This window comes from Apium graveolens, chromosome 10, assembly GCF_009905375.1.
Source record: "Apium graveolens cultivar Ventura chromosome 10, ASM990537v1, whole genome shotgun sequence".
NCBI classification, from domain to species: domain Eukaryota; kingdom Viridiplantae; phylum Streptophyta; class Magnoliopsida; order Apiales; family Apiaceae; genus Apium; species Apium graveolens.
In genome coordinates, this window is record NC_133656.1 from 191,413,772 (window position 1) to 191,437,272 (window position 23,501).

General features: G+C 34.3%; 1 protein-coding gene across 15 annotated transcripts; it reads left to right on the plus strand.

Annotated features, from left to right (window-relative positions):
- The first annotated feature begins 3,664 nt into the window (after nt 1-3,664).
- Nucleotides 3,665-14,661, plus strand: LOC141692428 (uncharacterized). 15 transcript variants are annotated; one of them, XR_012562815.1, is made up of 12 exons: nt 3,700-3,794; nt 8,201-8,564; nt 11,181-11,372; nt 11,655-11,921; nt 12,020-12,831; nt 12,922-13,234; nt 13,313-13,481; nt 13,564-13,668; nt 13,756-13,834; nt 13,915-13,961; nt 14,103-14,193; nt 14,424-14,661. XR_012562815.1 is itself a non-coding variant. In XM_074497268.1 (11 exons), the coding sequence occupies exons 5-7, from the start codon at nt 12,661-12,663 to the stop codon at nt 13,366-13,368; spliced, it is 366 nt and encodes a 121-aa protein (XP_074353369.1). In that variant the 5' UTR covers nt 3,665-3,794; nt 8,277-8,564; nt 11,181-11,372; nt 11,655-11,921; nt 12,020-12,660; the 3' UTR covers nt 13,369-13,481; nt 13,564-13,668; nt 13,756-13,834; nt 13,915-13,961; nt 14,103-14,193. The 15 variants fall into 15 exon arrangements, 13 of the variants coding, with proteins under 13 accessions (XP_074353369.1, XP_074353370.1, XP_074353368.1 ...); XM_074497268.1 differs by lacking the exon at nt 14,424-14,661 and having other exon boundaries at nt 3,665-3,794; nt 8,277-8,564; nt 12,922-13,060; XM_074497269.1 differs by lacking the exon at nt 14,424-14,661 and having other exon boundaries at nt 3,665-3,794; nt 8,277-8,564; nt 12,922-13,060; nt 13,313-13,433.
- Nucleotides 14,662-23,501: the final 8,840 nt, after the last annotated feature.

Here is a 23,501-nt window from a genome sequence, read left to right on the forward strand (position 1 = left end):
CCAGATGCACCCGTACCCTGTCTAAGGACAAACTGCTCTGATACCTATGCCGGGGACACAACTCGTAACATCAATGGGTCTGAATCCTTTAGTCAATTATTTGGTTACATTGCTAATGGTCAACCAGCAGGCTGCTCCTAATATGATAGCCGCCTTTAGTCACTCAACCCCTCCCATGAACTGCTCTTCGTTGTGTGCAAACACTCAAATAGTTGGGCAAGGATCATCTACAGCGAATCGGCATCAGAAGTCGTGCACGTACTTTAACACTCCCAGGGGATGTCGGAATGACGCCAATTGCCCATATCTGCACAGCAAGTCCGATCATACATCACCGATATCTAAAGATTTATTGAGTGTATAGCTGGGATAATATTGAGATTTACGGCTCATGTTACGGATCAGACAAAACTAACTTCATAATAAACTTTCCAATTCTCTTCTCCTGTTTAACTTGTTTGCGAGACCACACCACCCCCACCGGTAGCATATTATGGTATTATTACATGGTGCACATTGGAGGACCTCTTTACGAAGGCTTTCCATTTTACAGCGCTGAGGGCTGAGCAAACAAGCGTGAGTGTATTACCAAATTGTCTACGAGACCACACCACCCCTAGTGTCGGTAGCAAAGTATGGTACTATTACATGGTGCACACTGGAGGACCGGTTTACCACATCTTTCCTTTTTACAGTGCTTACAGTGCCGGGCCTTTTTGTTCGAAACAAATATGAGTGCGTGGGGATGGAGGTTGTCTTTAATTATTTCATCAGTAGCCCCAAACTTTATATTTTTGTACTCGCTATAGGATGACTCTAAAATACAACAAGTATGGAATGAAAGATCACACTTACCGCAATGATAGGACCAATTGTTTGTGTTGATTTCTTTAGAGCAAAACTCACAGTCAAACTCATGCTCATTTTATTCGACCATGCCAACATCATATATCAAGTCCAGGGGGTGAGGATCCCATCTGTGTTTGTATGTTCTTGCCCTTCTAATACTTTCTGCACATATATTGAATCTGCACTTTTCACATGTGTACCTAGATGGATGATAACACCAATCGCATGCATTACAATTAGCCCGATGTGAATCACTTTCGAAAATATGATTGAGTTGGTGAGGGTGAGCTTCGTGTTTGATATTTTTGGGTAGGGTCACACATCCAATATGAAGAAGCAACGTAAAGCCATCGCTATAAGATATACCATTGCACAAAACTTCACATCCATCACACTGGAAAAGCTTGACTGGGTCACTACGCTTATATGCTAATAACATTTTACCTGGCCAAGGTTGATCCTCGATCACTCTAGGCAACTTCGCACAGACTTTTGTGAATCCAAAACTAACATTTGGTGCATCTATAAGACGAGTCTAATGTATTATCATTTACTTTGCAAGCATAACATTTGAATGAGGATGGATGCTCGATTAAGGCTAATGGGTGTTTATGACCTGGATGCTCAAATAAAGGGTCCTCTTTTGACTGGTGAAATAAGAACACATGACATTTGAAGCAAAACTCATAATTGTATTCTTTGGAACACTATCAAGTTTCTTGACAACAACCATTAGATACTCTAACTTTTCAGAAACTATATTCTTCCCACAAAGTCCGTTAATCACTTCATCAACTGTAAAATTCTCTGGTCTAAAACCTTTCCTACACATTCCCTTGTACAATAGCGAAGCCGAATCAACATCCCCAATCTTACAATATCCACTAACAAGATGCTCATACGTAACACAACTACCATCGACCCCATTTAACTCCATCTTTCCAAAAAACTCCTCAGCCCTCTTAACCTCGCCAACCTTACAAAACCCCCCAATTATCGTATTATAAGCAACCAAATCATGCTCCAAACCCTTCATCCCCATTTCTTCCCACACCCTCAAAGCATCCCCCATCCTCTCAACCTCACAATACACCGCCATCAAAACACTATAACTATACGAATTCCCCGCACACCCCCTGTCACCATAGAAAAGTTTTTGGTGATGGATGAGATGGATGGCAAAGTTGGTGAAGTTTGAAGCTTTTTTGTGTTTTGCACTGGAGTGCACAGAGAAAGGAGTTTCGGACTTTGTTATTAGAACTTAATACGAAAACGAGAATCGGCTCGTAAAATATTTATATTTGACTTGATAATAAATTTGATTAAAGCAATATTTTTTAAAATATTATTTTGATTTTTAAAATTATATGTTTCAATTTTAATAGATTTGATCCAATTGAACTCGAGCCAAATCGATCATATTTAATTTTTGTTGACATTTATTGAAAGTGATACGAGTTTTCGAATTGAACTTGAGCCTATTAAACTTTTTATGAGTCGAATTTTAAGCGTAAAAGTAAAAGATCGATCAAATCAGAGCTTGGTCCCGAACTTTTAAATCGAATTTGAGCTATTGAAGTGATGTAATATTTTGAATACATCACTTGCATAGCACCTTCAAAACATTGTCCAATTAATTGTACTTAGATGACACCTTTAATTAGGGGTGTACACGGATCGGGTTGGGCGGGTTGGGAGAATTTAGCAACCCAACCCAATTAGTTCGGGTTTTCAAAATTTCAAACCAACCCAAACCGTTTAAATTTGTAACCCAAACCAATTTGTATACTTCGGTTTGGTTCGGTTTGGATCGGTTTGATCGGTTTATTAAATATATGGATCTATGTAAATGGCCTAAACATAATTTTGGATTAACTTATTAGCATGTACATATATATTTTAATTGGGTTGGGTTGGATTGGTTTAAAATTATCGAAAACCATATCCAACCCAATTAAATCAGGTTGACATATTTTCAACCCAACTATATATCGAGTTGAAAAAAATCGGTTTGGTTCGGCCGAAATACGGTCCGTTCGGTTTGGATTGGTCGGGTTGGCCAAACCGTGTACACCCCTACCTTTAATTGTACTTAGATGACACCTACTTGTATTGAGTTTCAAAATGTGTTATTTAAGTGTCAATAAAATGCTATGCAAGTGTAAATTTGTAGTAGTAATAATACGTCTTTTTTGAAAAAATCTTTCATATTAATTTTTTTTAACATGAATCAAAATTTTCATCTTTACAGATACATTAATTATATTATATATTGATTTAAAAATAAATAAAAAATTACTACTAAGCGAATACAATATACAAAAAAAAAACGTTGATATTTATCGAATAAGCAAAATAAATAACAATAATGACCATTAATCATATAATTGTATAGAATAAATATGTACAAGTATTATTTGATAATTAAGCTCCAAGAGAGTATTTTTTTTAAATAATTTGAAAAACAAAAATTTAAAATAACTAACTAATTATTACAAAGAAACTAATAAATAATATTTATAAAAGAATTATCGTATCCATCTATACTATTATATTAAAAACAAAACAATAAAAATTTAGTTAATAGTCGTTTTGATAATATTTATTATATTTAAAATAAAATACATATGTGCATATTATATTTGAAGTAGAAAATAATTTAAAATAGAACACATATATGCATATTATATTTGAAATAGAAAATAATTTTTATTTGAAATAGAAAAAAAGTTAAAATAGAACGCAGTTATGTATATTATATTTTAAATAGAAAACAATTTTTATTTGAAATAGAAAACAATTTAACACTTTTCATATACAATTTAAATTAGAACAGAAAGAATACCACATGAGACTCAGAAACAGAACCCCCACGGAGCCAGCGACGAACACTATTCACCGGCGGCGACAGAGACGGTCAGTCAACAAAATCGAACTCCTTTCAGGTAAATTTACATCACAGAGTTGTATGTATCTACATATACAAGAAATTTAAACCACAGTGTTGTATGTATCTACATATACAAGTTGATTGCAAACTGTTTGATAAAGGTCTCATAAGAAAAAAAATTCTGAATTTAAGATTTAAAGAAGTATATTGGTATGTGTCTTGGTGTATATTATTGGTATGTTAGTTGTATATTATTGGTATGAGCTGTTTGCAACATGAATATTGGAGCAATTTTTTCCTTTCCTACAATGAAGGATAAAAGATCACAATATATACGGGTACCAATGATACTCAAACAACTCAGTAATGATTTAGATGAGAGTACCGTTTCTGATTTACAAATCTGGCATATCTGAAATTCATCATAAGATTCTGCAGACTCGGGCTCAGAATCAGCTGCATTGACCGAACAAACTTCATAAATAGATATTATGATAGGAATTAGTGTCCCAAGATTCTCAACTGACCATGATGTTTAAAGTAACAAATTACTTTTTTTTTAATAATAGAACATATCGAATCCCGTACATAGTAAAAATCCCTAAATAATTTTATGATATAAAAAAAAAATTAGAGAAATTGGAAAAATATTAGAATGTACTAACAAACAAGGTCTGTAGATTTCATAGTAAAATATAGTATAAAGTCAAAACATAAAAAAAGAACCTGGAAGATACTGAAGAATTTAGCCACTTGCGAAGCACATCATTTTAAAATAATGAATCAAATTACTTTCACTCTCTGTATCACTTTCTTCTTGATATTTGACAGCTTTCCTAGCTCTTCCTTTGAATAAAATATCAGCTTTCCTAAATTTTGTCTAACAAAAATGATATTAAAAATGTTGCCTGTCTTATGTATATTGTTTAGAAATCTAAAATGGATCGCCATACATGGATGTACAAAATACCACGTATATCAGAGGAGTATGTTGATGGAGTTGACAAGTTCATTGAATGTGCGGAGCTAAATGTAAAGAAAAAAAATAGAATTAGGAAAAGAAGACATGATCACCTGTCCATGTCGTGATTGTTTTAATTTAAAAAAGTATCCTAGTGCTATGACAGTGCGTGATCATCTATTTCGTCATGGTTTCATGAATGATTATACTAAGTGGATTTGGCATGGCGAAGGAATACATTCTGAAAATACAAATAAACCTGATGAAGATTATGGAAGTAATAGAGATAGTATTCCTATCAATAAAGAAGATGATGAGGAAAATGATATGGTTGATGAGATGATCCACGATGTTGAAGATCTTCTAATGCACGAACCGAAAGTTCTTGAGAACTTGGTTGGTGATTCCAAAAAACTTCTCTATCCAGGGTGCACTGATCGGTTTACAAGGTTATCAACGACCTTGAAGTTGTGTAAGCTCAAAGTAAAAAACGGGTGAAGTGATAAGAGTTTCACGGAAATGCTAAAACTTCTATCAGACATGCTTCCTCCAAATAACGAGCTTCCCACTTCTACCTATGAGGCAAAGAAGATACTGTGTCCGATGGGTATGAATGTAAAAAAGATTCATGCATGTCCTAATGATTGTGTACTGTTTCGAAATGAGCATGAACATCTGCACACATGTCCAAAGTGCGGAGCCTCTAGGTACAAGCGGGAGGGAAGTAATTCTTCTACTAGTCACAAGAAGAGGCCCCCCGTGAAGGATTTACGGTATTTTCCCATAGTGGAACGATTTAAACGCATGTTTACAAATATCAATGATGCAAAGCTTATCAGGTGGCACATGGAAGGAAGAAAATCAGATGGGATGCTCCGACACCCTGCTGACTCTCCACAATGGAGAACTATTGATAGAAAGTTCCCGGAATTTGGTCAAGAAGCCAGAAATCTTCGACTTAGAGTTTCTGCAGATGGCATGAACCCATATCGCACTCTAAGCTCTCAACATAGCACTTGGCCAGTTCTTCTAACAATTTATAACTTGCCTCCTTGGTTATGCATGAAACGCAAGTATATCATGTTGACATTGCTCATCCCCGGTCCTAAAGAAGCCGGAAATAACATAGATGTATATCTTCAGCCACTTATTGAAGATCTGAAGTTATTGTGGGATCAAGGCGAGAAGGTGTATGATGCATACAAGAAAGCAGATTTTACCATGTGTGCCGTGATTTTTTGCAACATAAGTGATTTTACTGGCTATGGAAACGTTTTAGGGTACACTATTAAAGGAGCTAATGCATGTCCGATTTGTGAAGATTCCACTACTGACATTCATCTAAAAAATTGCAAAAAAAATGTATACATGGGTCATCGTACATTTCTTCCCCTTGCTCACCCTTATCGTAAGAGGAAAAGGTCTTTTGATGGGACTATCGAGACTCGAGTGGCTCGTTTGCCTCTAACCGGGAATGAGGTGTTTGAACGAGTTAAAAATATTGATATTGTACTTGGGAAGCTGTATAAAAAGCCAACCACCAGTAGTATTTGGAAGAAAAGATCTATATTTTGGGATCTTCCATATTGGGAGCACTTACAAGTTAGACACTGTCTTGATTTTATGCATATCGAAAAAATGTTTGTTAAAGCATTACCGGAACACTTTTGAATATACCTGGTAAGACAAAGGATGGGGTGAAAGCCAGATTAGACCTGCAAGAGATGGGTGTACGAGCAGAGTTAGCACCACAACAATCTGGTAAACGTGCATATCTACCTCCGGCGTGTTATACTTTGTCAAGGAAAGAGAAAATTAGCTTCTGTGAGTGTTTATCTGGTGTGAAAGTTCCATCTGGATATTCCTCAAACCCTAAAATTTTTGTCTCAATGAAAGATTTGAAGTTGGTCGGTATGAAGTCACATGATTGTCATGTGTTAATGCAACATCTACTACCGATTACAATTCGAGGCATATTACCAAAATACGTTAGAGTGGTTATCACGAAATTGTGTTACTTTTTTAATGCTATAAACAGTAAGGTCATTGATCCCATGACATTGGATAAGTTGCAAGCTGATATTATTGTCACACTTTGTGAATTTGAAATGTATTTCCTACACTCATTCTTTGACATTATGGTCCATTTAGTTATGCATCTTGTGAGAGAGATTAAAATTTGTGGTCCTTTATATTTGCGTCAAATGTATCCTTTTGAGAGATTCTTGTGTATCTTAAAAGCATATGTGAGAAATCGATATCTACCTGAAGCCAGCATAGTTGAAGGATATTCGGTTGAAGAGACCATTGAATTTTGCACAGACTATTTAGCATCTACTGATTCAGTTGGAATTCCAAGATCTCGTCACGAAGGAAGACTTCAAGGACAAGGGACATTGGGCCACAAAATGATCTCTCCCAGTGCCGAAATGCTTGATAAAGCCCATCTCTTTGTATTGCAACACATGACAGAAGTTAATCCTTACTTACAAGAGCACATAGTCGAGATTCGACAAATGCATCCTTCGAAGAGTGGAAAATGGGTTACAAGTGAACACAACCGATCGTTTGATAAATGGTTTAAAAATTGAGTGATGTCTCAATATTCAGAAAATCATTCCAGCGTTTCCAATACACTGAAATGGTTAGCATATGGCCCTGACATACCCGTGAGATCTTACCAAGCATTTGATGTTAATGGGTATACTTTCTACACAAAGTGTCAAGATGACAAGAGCACTGTGCAGAATAGCGGGGTATCTGTAGAAGCTTCATCAACAGAATTTTAAAGAGGAAATTCTATCACATCGCGAGATATAAAGAAGTCATACTATGGGGTGATCGAAGAAATTTGGGAGCTTGACTACAAAGATTTCAAAGTTGCTCTCTTTAGGTGTAAATGGTTCGATATTCGTCGTGGTGTTCGGGTGGATGAGTCGGGCTTCACTTTGGTAGACTTTGATCGATTTGGTCATGAAGATGATCCGTTCATATTTGCTACACAAGTTAAGCAGGTTTTCTATGTAAGAGATCCCGCTGATCATAGGTGGTCGATTGTTCTTCAAAGTAAGCGGCGTATTATTGGTATTGATAATGTCGAAGACGAGGAAGAATATAATCAATTTGACGAGAATTCCCCTTTCTCAGTTGGAATACAAACCACACTTAGGGAAGACAATGTAGATACAAATTATGCACGTAACGATCATGATGAAGGTCAATGGATTGATGGTCAATTATGAGTTGAAATAACTTTGTGTAAAGAAGGTGATGTTTATCTATAGATAGTGACTTTTGTCTTTCGGGTTGGACTCTGTTGGAATCTATATTTCCATTCCTTTGTTTTAGTAAATTTTATCCCATCTCCCTTGCATTCTTTTTAGATCAACTAAAACACAGATTCTGAAAAGTTAAGGTTTCATTTTTAATGGTCTGGTCTTCCTTATGAATATTTCTGTCTTTTAAATATAAACCAAAACTTGTTGTTTTATCTATATCAGGTGTAGCTTTGTGGTTCTTTTATGCTGGTTTGGGTATACATTATAACAGATTCTTGTCTCCTTTATTATATTTTAGGTGTTTTACATGGATCAAGACCAAGATAATACCGAGCAGAATTCTAAAGGAGTATCCAAGAAAAGGACCAGAGGTCCGACGTTGTGCACAAAACTTAAAAGAAGGATGGTAAATCAGAACTTGGAGTGTAGAATTTCTTTCGACGAATATGGTGACCCAATCGGGGACATGCTTAAAGATTTCAGGAGTTATATAGGATCAGTGGCCAGAGTACAAGTCGATATTAATATCGAGAGTTGGGATCAAGTTGATCAAGGACTGAAAGATGCCATGTGGGATGATATTAAGGTACAAACATTAATATTTAACTAAAACTACTGTAAATAGCAGGTGTGACCTTCTGATATTACACATGTATGATATATCTGCTGGTTTTTTTGTTGAATGTCTTGAAAAAGATTGAACAACTTCCTATTAAAAAATAAGTGAGAAATAATGGATATAAAGGGAAGGGTGGGGTTGGGTGGGGGGCTAGGGGGTCTGAAGACTGAGGCCTGAGGATATTATAACAGAGACTGAGGAGCTTATCTATTTGCTTTAAACCTTTTTTTCGCATGCTTGTGTTTAGTGTACAGTAAGCTTATAATCAAGCTTCTACACTTCTTATTTAATTAGACTTGCTCTTCTTCATACCTGATTGATTTTTATTGATCTTTCTGTTTGATGCTTTCTAATGCCGTTCTGTAACCTGAGTATAGCCTGCCATTCTGTTGCATTTTCTCAGCATTCATCATCTTCACATGTTTATTCTTTGTCGGAAACACATTATATTCTTGGCTTGGAAGTTGAAACCCTGCCTAATTGTTGTTTGATTTTTTGTTTGTTTGATTTTTTGTAATTGGTTACTAGGTAGTACTTTTTCCAGTGAATATAATATATGCTCTGTTTTCGCCTTTATGGTAAAACCTGTAGACTGTGCCTGTAGACTGGTTTCCAGTGAATATAATGTTGTTTTAGAATATTTTTCCTTGTGAAACCTGTAGACTGTGCCTAATAGTAAAATTGTTGAAATGAAGTCATAAGAAACAAGATTGTATTAGTTGGTAGATGTTTTGAGTTTTGATATATAACATATTCACTAATAGTACATGCACAAGGAGCTTCTTTGTATAGTTACTTTCTGCATTTTTTCTAATCTTTTACCAATATACAGCAATTGACTAATTGTGGATGTTTGTCACTAAAAACACATCAATATACATTTCTATATGCCATAAGCTCATGCACACTAATAACAATGTGTATATACGAATAGAAGTTTGACTAATAAGAATGTTATGTCAAAGAAGATGGAAGTTTAGCAACAGTTATAATTTCTTGCTTCTCTCTAAATAAGATATGTTTGTGTAGAAGCCACCTATATTCCATGTGAGGCCCGTGTTGAATCGCAACGTGTAATACTAGAAGTAGTATTGAACCCATAATCTTGACAATGTATCTGAAATAACAAAGAATCTACCTCTTTTCTATATGTGTGTATACATGTATATATGTACACAAACAAAATACAGTAAGCTATATATCCATGTAACATACCCAAGGAACTCTGAAAGTCCACCAATGCCCGCAAACTTGAATGGCTGTGGACTTTCGCTTTCAAGATCCTGCTTAAGATGAGATATGATTGATTTGGTATATTAATTTTACACAAAAAAGAAAGAGAATCAGGGAAGGCGACAGGATTTAGACAATCAGGAATGTTTCTTTTGTCAGGTACCTCTTCTTCAGCAGCCTCTAGTCCCCCCTGAATCTAGAAAAGGTTTCTATAACCAGCCACTAGTCAATTGCTGTATATTGATGTGTTTTCGTGTTTGAATCAAAAGAGCGAGCTATTTTCTCAGCCATCATTGTCTCCTCAAGCCAAAAAGGCTTGATCATATTTAACAAGCTGATATTATGTATATGACCTATTCCTACGTGGTAGATCCTAAATCCTGGAGAATATGACTCAAGAGTTTGAAACAAATTACCTCTTTCATCAAATGCTCTCTCTCCCCCACAAAATTAGTCCTAATTGCGGGCACAAGTACTTTTCCTTGCTTGGTTCCTTGCAGCAAATATTATAACTAAAACTTAAATTTGTAATTGAATAATTACAAATTACAGCCACTTTAGATGAACATATTTTGAGCTAACCAGAATTTTTATCAACACCCACGAGTCAGAGTTATGTGAGTTGTTTGCTTGTAGTGACTTACAGTTCTTGTTAAATTTTTCAAACTCTTTTCCTTCCCAACTTACTTCTGCACTCAACAGGATTATTATTCCTGAATGGCAATGAAGGTTGTACTCGTTCATCATTCCACCAGTTACAGAGTCGCAATAATGTTTCAGCCACTGTAGAAACTCCAAGTTATCCAGTGGTCGACCTTTGGCCAGTCTATTAACTTCAACATGCTGTCACATGAACAACATAATCAATTTGTATGCAGGAAATCTTTTAGATTTAAAAATAGAGTACAAAGAAATGATAAGTTCAGTGCTACCTCTTCCTGAACATATTCTTTTAGGGTCGTGGGAAATTATCAATTTACCTTATGGATTTTAATTAATCTCTGGTATATTAGGGCAAATGTATACTCTGCTTGATTGCTTCTCGTAGGCAATGTTTGTTTGCAAGGATTACAAGATCTCTAAATTTCAAAATATCTATGTGTATAGCTTATTCTCTTTTATTATACTGTAGGACTTATCATAATCCCGATGTCTTTTACTGTGAGAACAACATATAGTCTAAAAGAATGAGTATTTAAGGTGGTCTTGTATTTTGGATTTTGTCGGGAAGTAGATTTATATTTTGTTATTGTATTTTGTCAGGAAATTTGTTATCAGAAATATTTTCTCTGTATATTTGAAATCCAGATTCTTTTATCTGAAATATTTTCTTTGTATCTTTATGTTCAGGGTTGTTGGAAATTGGATGATTCGCGTAAAAAGAATGTCTTAGAAAGAGCAGGGAAGCAATTGAGGGATTTCAAGAGTAAGTTGACCAAAAATTACTTGCGCAAAGGGAATGATCCATGTGAAAAATACAATTTTATCAGCGAGGAGATGTGGGAATTATTTTAAAAAAGACGTGAAACAGAGGAGTTTAAGGTAATTAAAATGCTGGCCCTAAAATTCTCAGGTGTCTTGTTTACTTGTGGAAGTTTATGGTTCTCCCCTGTCTTATTTTCTGCCTTTACTTATCATCTAGAATTGATAATTAAAACTAATCATGCACAGATTGAACTATGTTGTAGTAAATGTTAGTGACTATATCATGATTGATTACTAAATAATCATTAAACTAAACTGGTAATATCTAGCAGCAGGCATCCTCAAAGATTATACATATGTTGCTAGTTAACTCACAACTCTTTTTTTTGTGTTAAACAGGAAATAAGTGAAAAAGCAAAATTAAGTCAACAACATAATGAACATGTACATTATCTTGGACCTAGTGGATACGCGGCAAGAAGGACAAAGTGGTGTGTTGATGACCCAATAACTTCTTTGACCGGTTATGAATCCACTAATTCATCAGCTTTATCGAGTGAGCTTACCGGACGTAGCTATGATTGGATTAGAGCATGTACAAAACCTCGGGAGGGCGGAGGTTATTACTTTCCAAATGACAAGACGAAGGAAGTGTTTGACAAAATGGTAAATTACTAAACTATTCTTGTGTTAAATTACATATAGTACTGAAGGCTAATGTTGCTTCACTTTCTAATGAATATTATGAACATGGAGAGTTGCAGAGGCAGGTTTCAGATGGGTCATGGACTCCAGAAGGCCACGATGATATTTTGTCACGTGCACTTGGTCAGAAGGAGCATGGAGGACGTGTTAGAGGGGTTGGTGGAGGAGCCAAAATTAAAGATGTATTTGGATCAAGGAAAACTAAACATAGTGGCCTCGTCTCCGTAGATGAGTTGGCCATAATTACACAAGAAATTACTAAGAAAGTTCATAAGGAGTTTGAGGAGAAGATGAATGAAATGATGAATTCAAAGCTTGAAGGTATATTTAATCAATTGAAGCAGATGGGTGTGTCAATTTCAGGTGATCAGTTTGTGAATAATTTTGCTACACCAAAAAATGAAATTATTCGAAGTAGTTGTCAGTCGGTACATGATTCGGTACATGGAGAAGATCATTTCACAAATCTCAAGGTAATAAATAAACCTTTCTATTCGGAATATCTAAACACCAAGGTTCAATGTTAATTCTTAATTTACAAAGAGGATTCTAGCGGTTTGATAGTTTTTATTTGGTATTTGTGCTAATATATGTATTCCACACTCCAACACTTTGTTGTCTTTGGGTGATACATCTGGAGGAAAAGAGAGTTATTGCAGCAAGGGGGACTGTTTTTCCATTAAATAGTGGAGGGGTTAATATGATACATAATAGCCCGATTGTGCCTCACAATGTCAAAGTATCAGTTGATGATGTTGTAGCTGAATATCAACTAACCCCACTTCCTGTGCCATGTGATGAACATGAGACGGTAGGAAATGCAGCGGGTAGCTTTGTTCAATGGCCGAAGGATCTTGTGACATTAGGGCAGGTATATGTCTTGTGAGGTGAAAGTTTATTCCAGAATTTTTTTTCTCATTTATTTACAGTTTTTCATGTTTGTAATTGTTTTTTACTATAGGAGCCGATATTATTGGAGAAGAAGAAGAGTGATACTAGCCTCAAGAAAAATGTGCAGGTGCCAGAAAAAGTTGAAAGCAAAGGTTCAGTGACTCCTATAAAGAAAACCCCACCATTGCTTGATAATGACATACACTCAAGTGAGCATTGTCGATCTCTACGTTTCTTGCTTAATAAGAGGCCTCCCACTAAAAAAAGTGAGGTCTTTAAGTATGAAGAAAATGGAGAGGATCCAATATACATCACGCCTGAAGATGTTGATCAATTTTTGAAAATGAGTTGGTTAAAATATCCGTTTTGGAAATATTTCTAAAGTAAGACCAAGTTTTTTCTTCCTTAATTACTTTAAAATCTATCAACACACATGCTTTTTTGATATGTAATTCTTGTAGGTACGTTAGCACTTTGTGCAAGGATACATTTGGATTCATGTTGCCATCTAGATTAGCCATAACACATAATCGTGACTATCAACGTCAACGGGAAGCAGCTGATTACATGACAAATGTTTTGGTAGAAAATAAAAAAAAAACCTTTTATCCTAGCACCATACATCCAAGAGTACGAACAAAATAAGTCTCTATCACTAATTTTATTACTAGTGTAATCCAAAATATTTATACATATGTTTGTATCATTGTAGCAACCATTGGATGTTGCTCCTGTTTTGTCTCAAGGAAAGCGCTATATATGTGTTTGATCCATTGAAACAAGAAAGGAAAATAAGCTTGGCAACACCTTCCCTGACGTAAGTTAAATATGAATTTTAGTTTTGCATAATTTATTGTTCTAATTTTATAATAAATGTGAATAATGATGTATGCTTAATTCACAGGGCGTATAAATTATAGGTACGAGAAGGTGGATTAATGAATAATAGAAAAGAATTTCGCTGGCATCATTCTGAGGTTCAGGTATTACTTGTTTACATGTTTGATCTTTTTTTTTTGTTTTTTTATACATAAATTGAAAAATTATGTTGCTTTACGTGTAGTGTCCTCAACAAGAAGGAGGCACGGAGTGTGATTTTTTCGTTATGAGGTACATGCACGATATTATCATGTTTTCTCAAAAATATTTCACCATAAATTGGAAAGTGGTATGAAAAATAATATCCACATTGTTTTACAAATATTGATCAAATAGATATTTTTTTAATACCTTTTCTTTCATATTTTGAAGGGTCTTGGTTCAAGGAACTATACCAAAAAGGAAATTAAAGAGATACGAGAGCTTTGGGCACAATTTTTTACTTTAGAATGTTTCTAACAAGGTAATTCTTTTAAATTTTTAGATCCTCCATTTGTGCTATAAGTACTTGATAGAAGCATATAACCATTTTATAATTGGATGTGTTGGTTGATTTTATTTGTTTACAATATATGTGGAGAAGCATAAAAACATTTCTTACCTTGCTATTATAAACATTTAACTGAAATATAGAATCTTCGTGTTGGTTATAATTTTTGTGATTGTGAATTTATTATTTATTGAACATTTCAGAGAAAAATGAGAAGGGATGGTCAAGCATTTAAAAGCATCTCATGTTCGTGTCAAAAAAGGGGGACTTAGATATTGAGGTACTTGTTAGGGGAGACACATTATGTGTTATTTTATCAGTAAGGGAGCCATAATAGAAACATTTGGATAGTATTTGTAATTCAATATATACTTTTCTTCCAAGATTGGTATATTTAAATTTTCTAAATTTATTATAATATATAATTTCTAAGTTGTACAATTTAATTGTTTGTTGTACTATATTTTTGGGATGCTAGTATTAATTGTATAATGAAACAGGTTTATATAAAATATATAAAATATCAATAGAAAACAAGAAAAAAAATTATTTTTTCAGTGACAAAAAGCGTCGGCATTCTAGCTAACCGACGCTATTGATGAGAAGCAATAGCGTCGGTTAACAAACAAGTGAACCAGCGCAACAGGTGACAAGCAAGTGCATCGGCATTTTAGTGATCGACGCAACAGGTGAGAACCAATAGCGTCGGCATTTGATATAATCGACGCAATTAATCAAACCAAAAGCGTCGACATTTTGTCCAACCGACGCATTGCAAGGCCACAAATAGCGTCGGTTATATATATAACACCGACGCTATAAGTCAACCTATAGCGTCGGTTGATTAACCTATGACATGTGTCATTTAACCGACGCAATTAATGTTTCTATGTCGCTCGTTTAACCGACGCTATAGGTCCATACCTATAGCGTCTCCCACACTTACTTCGCCACTTGACCGACACCTTAGTGTTGTTTTAACCGACGTTAAAAGTCCAGTTTGCACTAGTGAAGGCTTCATCATGGTAATCCTTAAAGTAAATAATGGAAAATTGACAATGATTACTAAAATATTGATAGTAAAGAAGTTTGACAAGTAAATAGTTATAATATACTTGATTGATTAAGCCATCAAAATGTTAGAGAGCATCTAGTAATTCGAGGCATATGTCTACAACTTTTGTGGAAAATTTGGCATTGGTGACTTGATGAAGCAAAATTTTGTGGCTTCATTCATAATATGATTAAATAACATTTAAATCTTAATTTTATTGAGAAAAATAAAATATATTCAAGTTTAAATTAAACAACTTTGCAAACTTACACAACTATTCAAATTATTTTTAAAGAGTTTAAAATAATATCGTGTTGAAGGTGGCCAATCAACAATTAGTCATTTAACCTGCTCATTAGGGACACTTGTATAGTCCAGTTTCAAAAAAGCCCATATGTCCACCATTAATTATTGAAATTATTTATCAGTATGCATATATCTTAATAGTCTCAAAATTATTATTTGACTTTAAATAAAATATTTTCGATAAAAATACATATACATATATTACTACTTATTTATTATTTGTCCTTATCCTTTTTTAAAATTGTGCCCCTTACTACTAAAATAATTTATTTTTGGGTATACTATCTCTTAATATCCAAAATTGCATAATATTTAAAAATATGTGTTTCATATTGTTATTGAGTTACATTGCATGTAACATATTAAAAACAGTTAGTTACATTGTACATTGTGCATTGTATTCAAATAATTTATTTTTAAATATATAAATACCTCACATAAATTAAAATTACATAATATTTAATAAAAAAAATGTATCTTTCATATTATTGTCATAACAAAAAAGTCTAACAACATTATATTTAAATATATGTAAAAAATTGCATTTTATTTTTCCACTGTATATTTCTACTATGAATACGTGCACAATCTATGGTCCTGATACACAAATTACAAATCAAAGAGTGTCATTCTTTTTATGTATTCTTGTATAGAATAAAATCACAACTTAAATGAGTATTTATAAAAAAAAAATCTTGGATGTTATCCAACTGTAAACATAAGTTACACTTTGGAATCAATAGTACATGTTATAGACCTTATTTCTTTAAATCCCTTTATTCTACTATAAATATGTGCACAATCTATGTTCCTCATAGTCAAATTGCAAATCAAAGAATATCATTCTTTTTATGTATTCTTGTACATAATGATAGGAAGAAGAGCTCTCATATAATGATAGTGTAAAAATATTTAAATTTGTAAACAAAAATGTGTTATAGTTTATCAAATCAATATAATTTGAGGATGTTCATGGTACATCATTATATTTAAATTAATTTTTTTAAGATGATGATGTATCATGAAAAGTCCTTAGATAATATAGATTTTAATTTTTAACAGATGTATTCATAGAAATAAAAATGCATATTAATTCAAGAAAATTAGTGATACAATTTTCTTTTATATTATTCAGGATTTGTGAATGCATGGGGTTGTTTAGATAATTTGGAGAGTTGAGCTAATGTGATCCTTAACCATATGGGAGGTGGGATTGCAAAGTCTTTCCCCCATAATTTTTATTTTTCTGTTTATCAATTTTAATCATGTATGTTTACATTCACGGGTGAATATAATAGTGGGGTACTGGTGATACATCACTATATCAAAATTAAAATATTTAAGTGATTATTTATCATACTTTAGTTTCTAACATAAATATGTATCAATGGTAGAAAAATGATTATCTAATTTCATTAATGTGGCTATTAAGTAGTTTCATTACAATCGATTTTTCATTTGACGGGGAGGTCTTTCGAAAATCATCCAATCTCCTTGTTGCCTATATGCTATCTCATATGTGACACCCGTAAGTCCATTTTGATCGGATTATGCGTGCGTAACCGGTTTCATTAATTTTCATTTAACATGTAATCGTGGACTACCAGATAATGAATTTTATTTATGATACTAAAAAATATAGTTTGATGACATTCAAATATGGTATAGGATTCTTACAAACTACACTTTGAATGTGGTCACGATATACTATAATATGACCACGACTGACTCATAAATGCTAGTTTATTATGTCTACATGTCAAATGAGAATTTTTAAAATTGATTATCCACGTGCCAACATATATTATAATGAATTAGGGTGTTTGATACTAAATAATACTGGGAATTACACGGGATTGGAGTTTCTACTTCATGATGGTGATATGCCTTTAAGTAAACCCGATAAATATAATGACTTGTAAATAGAAATTCATTTCAAATAAATTTACTTGATGGTCCTCTCTTAGAAAAATGAATAATGATACGATGAATAAAGGAGGTAACTCGAAATTATAGGGAATGCTAGGATTGATTTGCAAGTATGCATAAACTATATGGGTTCAGTCTTGCTCTAAGCTTCAGTGTAATCCATTGAAGCGACCAAGACCAATTTATACTTATGGACCGTGTACAATTTTCTCTAAATAAGTTGGTTGAAACATTAAAGAAGCATATATTTGTGACTGAATGTATAAATTGTATAACATTATATTTAGAGATTCTTCACATTGTTTAACAGCCTCGTGTACGTTGCTTTTTTTTTGCCTATGTTTCTTTTGTTGGGTTCCGAGGCATAAAACGCAGCGGATAAACATAAATAAAACAAAAACAAATCGAAACCCAAGAACAGGATCCATGTATCATTATGGGCAGATTATGGAGATAACGAATCATACCTTTCAAGAGCTTAACTTTCACGAACTCAACGGAGATCCTAGCTATCACGCTTTGTGTCTACCTCTCGGAAAAACACCTCTATGGTATCCACATGAACACCTCCAAGAACGTCTCACGAACTTGACTACGCAATGGATGTACTAGCCTCCTTCTTGACGATCCGAATTGCCTCTGCCTCTCTTTTCTCCTAGGATTTTCTCCAAAACATTACTGGCCTATTTAACCTATCATTATCTATTTATAATGACTGATTAAAAGGCCCATAACAGCAAATCCCAACCCTAGTAGGTATAGGATTAAATAATATAAATGAATTTCTATTATTTAATTAATAACTAAGTCATACTTAATTATTATGGGTAAAAACATTCCCTTTAATTCAAATTTATATTATCTCAATTAAGTCTTACTTAATTATAATAAAATTCAAATAATTATCAATTAATTTAAATCCATAATTTAAATAAACTATTCCATTAAGTGCTCTATTTGTGTGACCGTATAGGCTATTATTTAATTGGAAATAATTTTATTCTCTAATAAAATTATAAACAATGAGCAGTATCTAGTAATACATCATTGTTACCCAATTAAATAATAATTCAATCGTGATTAGATAAAACCTTTCGTGATTAATATTTTTCGTGTAATATAATCCCTATAACCATACATATTATAGATTAAACTCGAGGCATGGATTTAGTCATCCTCTTCAACATTTAATCCTGGTTTACTTGATCCGTGAGTAGACAATCAAGACAAATCATTATTTGAGCATGACCATGCTTCTTATAATCTCACTCAATCAAGAGGCCAATAATATCTCTCCTAAATATAGGCGGGTTAAATCATTTATCTATCATTCATATTTCTCATACTACTCATGATATACCCAATGTCCACTTTTATCATCACCAGATCAAAAATAACTTTTAATGTAGTCAAAGTATATTAATCATCGTATAGAAATATAATGATTTTAAGTCAAATGATCGTTACACCATTATCACTGTGAGTCTTTCTTATGACTTTATTAAACATGAAGAATCTCACTGTGGGTATGTCCAGTACCATGTACTATCACATGTACCTATGTATTGACTTTAGTATCCCCATACTTATAACCAATGATATGTGGTTATCTTGTCAAACAACATACTAGTCTATCTATGTATCATTATTTTCCTTTATAATAATACTCGACTAGGGACTTTTAAGAATATGATATATTATATAATCTCAAGTTCAAGTCATGTACTTAAACTATACAATGTGAATCATGATTCTAAGGACATTTATTATGCTAACAAAATATCGCAGTAATTAAGGTCATAATAAATACATTTATTGAATGATCAACTGACATAAAGATTTAAAAGAATAATGTATTGCCTCTAGGGCACCTACACTGACAATCTCCCACTTGCACTAGAGCCAATCACCCATATATCTAATACCCATAGAACTATTGTGACCATCGTGCTTCTGCTGCGACAAGTCTTTGGTCAGTGGGTCTACCATCTTATCATTTGTGTGCACTTTACATATATGTATATCACCCCTTTCATTAATCTCTCGAATAAGGTGAAATCTCCTGAGTATATGTTTGGCCCAGGAGTGTGATCTAGGTTCTTTAGCCTGTGCAATGGCTCCATTATTATCGCAGTATAGATCAATGGGATCTGCAATCGATGGAACCACTACCAAATTAAAACTAAACTTGCGAATCCAAATGACCTCCTTAGCTGCTTCACAAGCTGCAATGTACTCAGCCTCCATTGTAGAATCATCTACTGTTTCTTGCTTTAAACTCTTCCAGCTAACAACACCTCTGTTTAGAAAAAACACAAAACTAGAATGTGATACAGTATCATCTCTGTCTGTTTGGAAACTTGCATCGGTGTAACATTTTACAACGAGTTTCTCTTCTCCTCCATACACCAAGAATGAATCTTTAGTTATTTTTAGGTACTTAAGAATATTCTTGACTGCCGTCAAGTGACCTTCACCCGGATTAGAATGGTATATACTCGTCATGCTCAAAGCATACGAGACATCTGGGCGAGTATATACCATTTCATATATTTTAGATCCAATTGCTGAAGCATATGGAACTTTATTCATGTGGTCCTTCTCATCCAATAGTATCGGACACTGGTCCTTAGAGATCGTTATCCCTTGAGACATTGGAACATATTCCCTTTTGGCATTTTGCATTCCAAAATGATGCAAAACCTTATCAATGTATGTGCTCTGACTTAGACCGATCATCCTTCTAGATCTTTCTCTATAGATCCTCATTCCTAGAATGTAGGATGCCTCTCCTAAGTCTTTCATGGAGAAATTTCTCCCTAACCAAGTCTTAACAGTCTTTAGAGAAGATATATCATTCCTCATTAGTAGTATATCATCAACATACAGTACTATGAATGCCACATAGCTCCCACTAACCTTCTTGTAAACACACGGTTCATCTTCATTTTGAACAAAGCCACACTCTGTGACTATTTCATCAAAATAAATATTCCATCACTAAGAGGATTGCTTCAATCCATAAATGGATCGACACAATTTACATACCTTTTCAGCATTCCTTGGATCGACAAAACCCTCAGGTTGTGTCATGTACACATCCTCTTCAAGGGTTCCATTAAGGAATGTTGTTTTGACATCCATTTTCCAGATTTAATAATCATGGAATGCTGCAATGGCAAGTAAAATCCTTATAGACTTGACCATAGCCACTGGTGAGAAAGTTTCAACATAGTTAATACCATGAATTTGTTTGAAACCTTTTGCAACCAGCCTAGCTTTATAGGTATGAACATTTCCCCATGCCTTTTTCTTCCTAAAAACTCATTTGCACCCTATGAGTTTTACCCCTTCAGGTGGATCAACCAAAGTCCATACTTGGTTTTCGTACATGGAATCTATCTCGGATTTCATGGCTTCAAGCCATCTCTTAGAGTCCGGACTGTTCATAACATCTTGGTATGTGAGAGGCTCATCTTCATCTATGAGCATCAAATCACCACACTGAGTCAAGAGAAATCCATATCTCTCTGGCTCATGGAAAATTCTACCAGATCTACGAACAACCTGTGTTTGTTGAGCATTATCATTATTCTGCTCTTGTTCCACATTAGGTTCAATGCTATTTTGTGGTTCTTGATCTTCATCGAGATCTATAGTTCTCCCACTGTTTCTTTTGGAAACAAAATAATACACCTTTGTTTCATTAGGGTATCCCACAAAAATGCACTGTTCGGATTTAGGTCCAAGCTTGTCAGATTCTTGATGGTTCACAAACGCCTTACATCCCCAAACTTTCATAAAGTTCATGCCTGACCATTTCTCCTTCCATATCTCATATGGAGTCTTTTGAACCTTCTTAGTAAGAACACGGTTAAGTGTGAAAGCCGTTGTTTCTAGAACGTAACCCCAGAAACTTATTTGAAGATCTACATGAGTCATTATCGATCACACCATGTCCAACAAGGTGCAATTTCTCCTCTCTAAAACTCCATTCCATTGAGGTGTTCCTGGCGGAGTGAGTTGTGATACAATACCACACTCTTTCAAATACTCTCTAAATTCGGTGCTTAAGTATTCACCCCCACGATTGGATCGTAAGATCTTAATACTTGCACCTCCGCCAATTTGCTTCTCTACTTCAACCTTGTATTCTTTAAATTTTTCAAAAGAATTAGATTTTTTCTTCATGAGATATATATATCCATATCTACTGAAATCATCAGTAAATGTTATGAAGTAGTAGTAGCCTCCTCTAGCCATCACACACATTGGGCTACATACATCACTATATATTAGCTCTAGACGTTTAGTGGCCCTTTGACCCATACCAGTGAAAGGGGCTTTAGTTATCTTACCAAGCAAACAAGATTCGCATTCTTGGTATGATTCAAAATCAAACTTATCCAAGTATCCATCCTTATGTAATTTGGATATGCCTTTCTCAGTTATGTGGCCTAGACGACATTGCCAGATGTATGTTTGATTTGAGTCATTCATTTTAAGTCGTTTGTTTTCTATATTACAGACATGATTATCTAAATCAAGAACATATAAACCATTAAATAAACGCGCAACACCATAGGTTAAATCATTCAAAGCAAAAGAGCAATTGCTGTTCTTTATTGTAAACGAAAAACCTTTCTTGTCCAAATAGGAAACATAAATAAAATTTCCGCGACTTGCAGGCACGTAAAAAACAGTCTTCGAGTTCTAAAATGAGCCAGAGGGCATAAATAAATGATAAGTCCCTACAGCTAAAGAAGCAACTTTTTCTCCATTGCCTACTCTTAGGTCCACTTCTCCCTTAGCCAAAGTTCTACTTCTCTGCAAGCCCTGCACATTTATACAAATGTGAGAAGCACATCCAGTATCCAATACCCAAGATGTAGAAATAGACAAATTGACTTCTATAACATAAATACCTGATCCAGAAATCTGAACTGCCTTCATTTTTTTCAGATCCTCCAAGTAAATTGGACAAATTCTCTTCCAGCGACCAGCTTTCTTACAGTAGTGACATTCACCCTTGGCCACACCACCTTTAGGCTTTAAAGCCTATTTGGGACCTGACTTTGGCTTGGGTGTAGAATTGGATCCAATCTTCTTCTTACCCTTCCACTTGCCCTTCCCTTTGGCCTTACCTTTATTGCCCACCATTAGAATGAGAGTAGGTTCAGCAGTCTTCAAGTTGGTCTCATATGTTCTCAACATATGTAACAATTTAGTAGGTGTTTTGTCAAATTCATTCATATTATAGTTCACAACAAACTGAGTGAATTTGTTGTTCGAAGAATTCATGAATAGGTTAATACCAGTTTCCAGACCAATCAGGAAACCCAAAGTTTAAAGGTACTCAATGTAACCAATCATCTTCAGAACATGTGGGCCAACTGGTTCACTTGCCCCTTGTTTGCAATTAAAAAGTGACTTACTCATGTTGAACCTTTCTTGACGAGTTTGGCTTGCAAACATGCTTTGCAAGTGCTTATTGATAGTATATACATCTATATGCACATGCTGTCTTTGAAGCTCAGCACTCATAGTTGTCAACATAAGACATGCAACATCATTTGCAACATTCTCATCCCTTGTGCGTGCTGCTCATTCATCAGCAGTAGCACCCTTGGGAAGGGGGCCTAGAGGAGGAATATCAATGACATGAAGCTTGCGCTCCTGCCTGAGGACAATCTTCAAATTGCTCTGCCAGTCTAGGAAGTTGTTTCCTCATGTCAACTTGTCCTTCTCGAGGACTCAATGTACAGATAGTTTGTTTGTGTTGTTTGCCGTTACTCAGTATCTACAATGATAAAAGCGCAAAATAAAAATTAGATTGTCTGAGTTAAATTTTTATGTTCATATGATTATGATATATTCATAATATATCTCCCACTATTTTTTATCAAATTAATAGCCCTAACTATTAATTCAAAAAGTATATACCATAAATCTTTTTAGTGAGCCAAGATCCATATTTCGTCATATCCTAAGT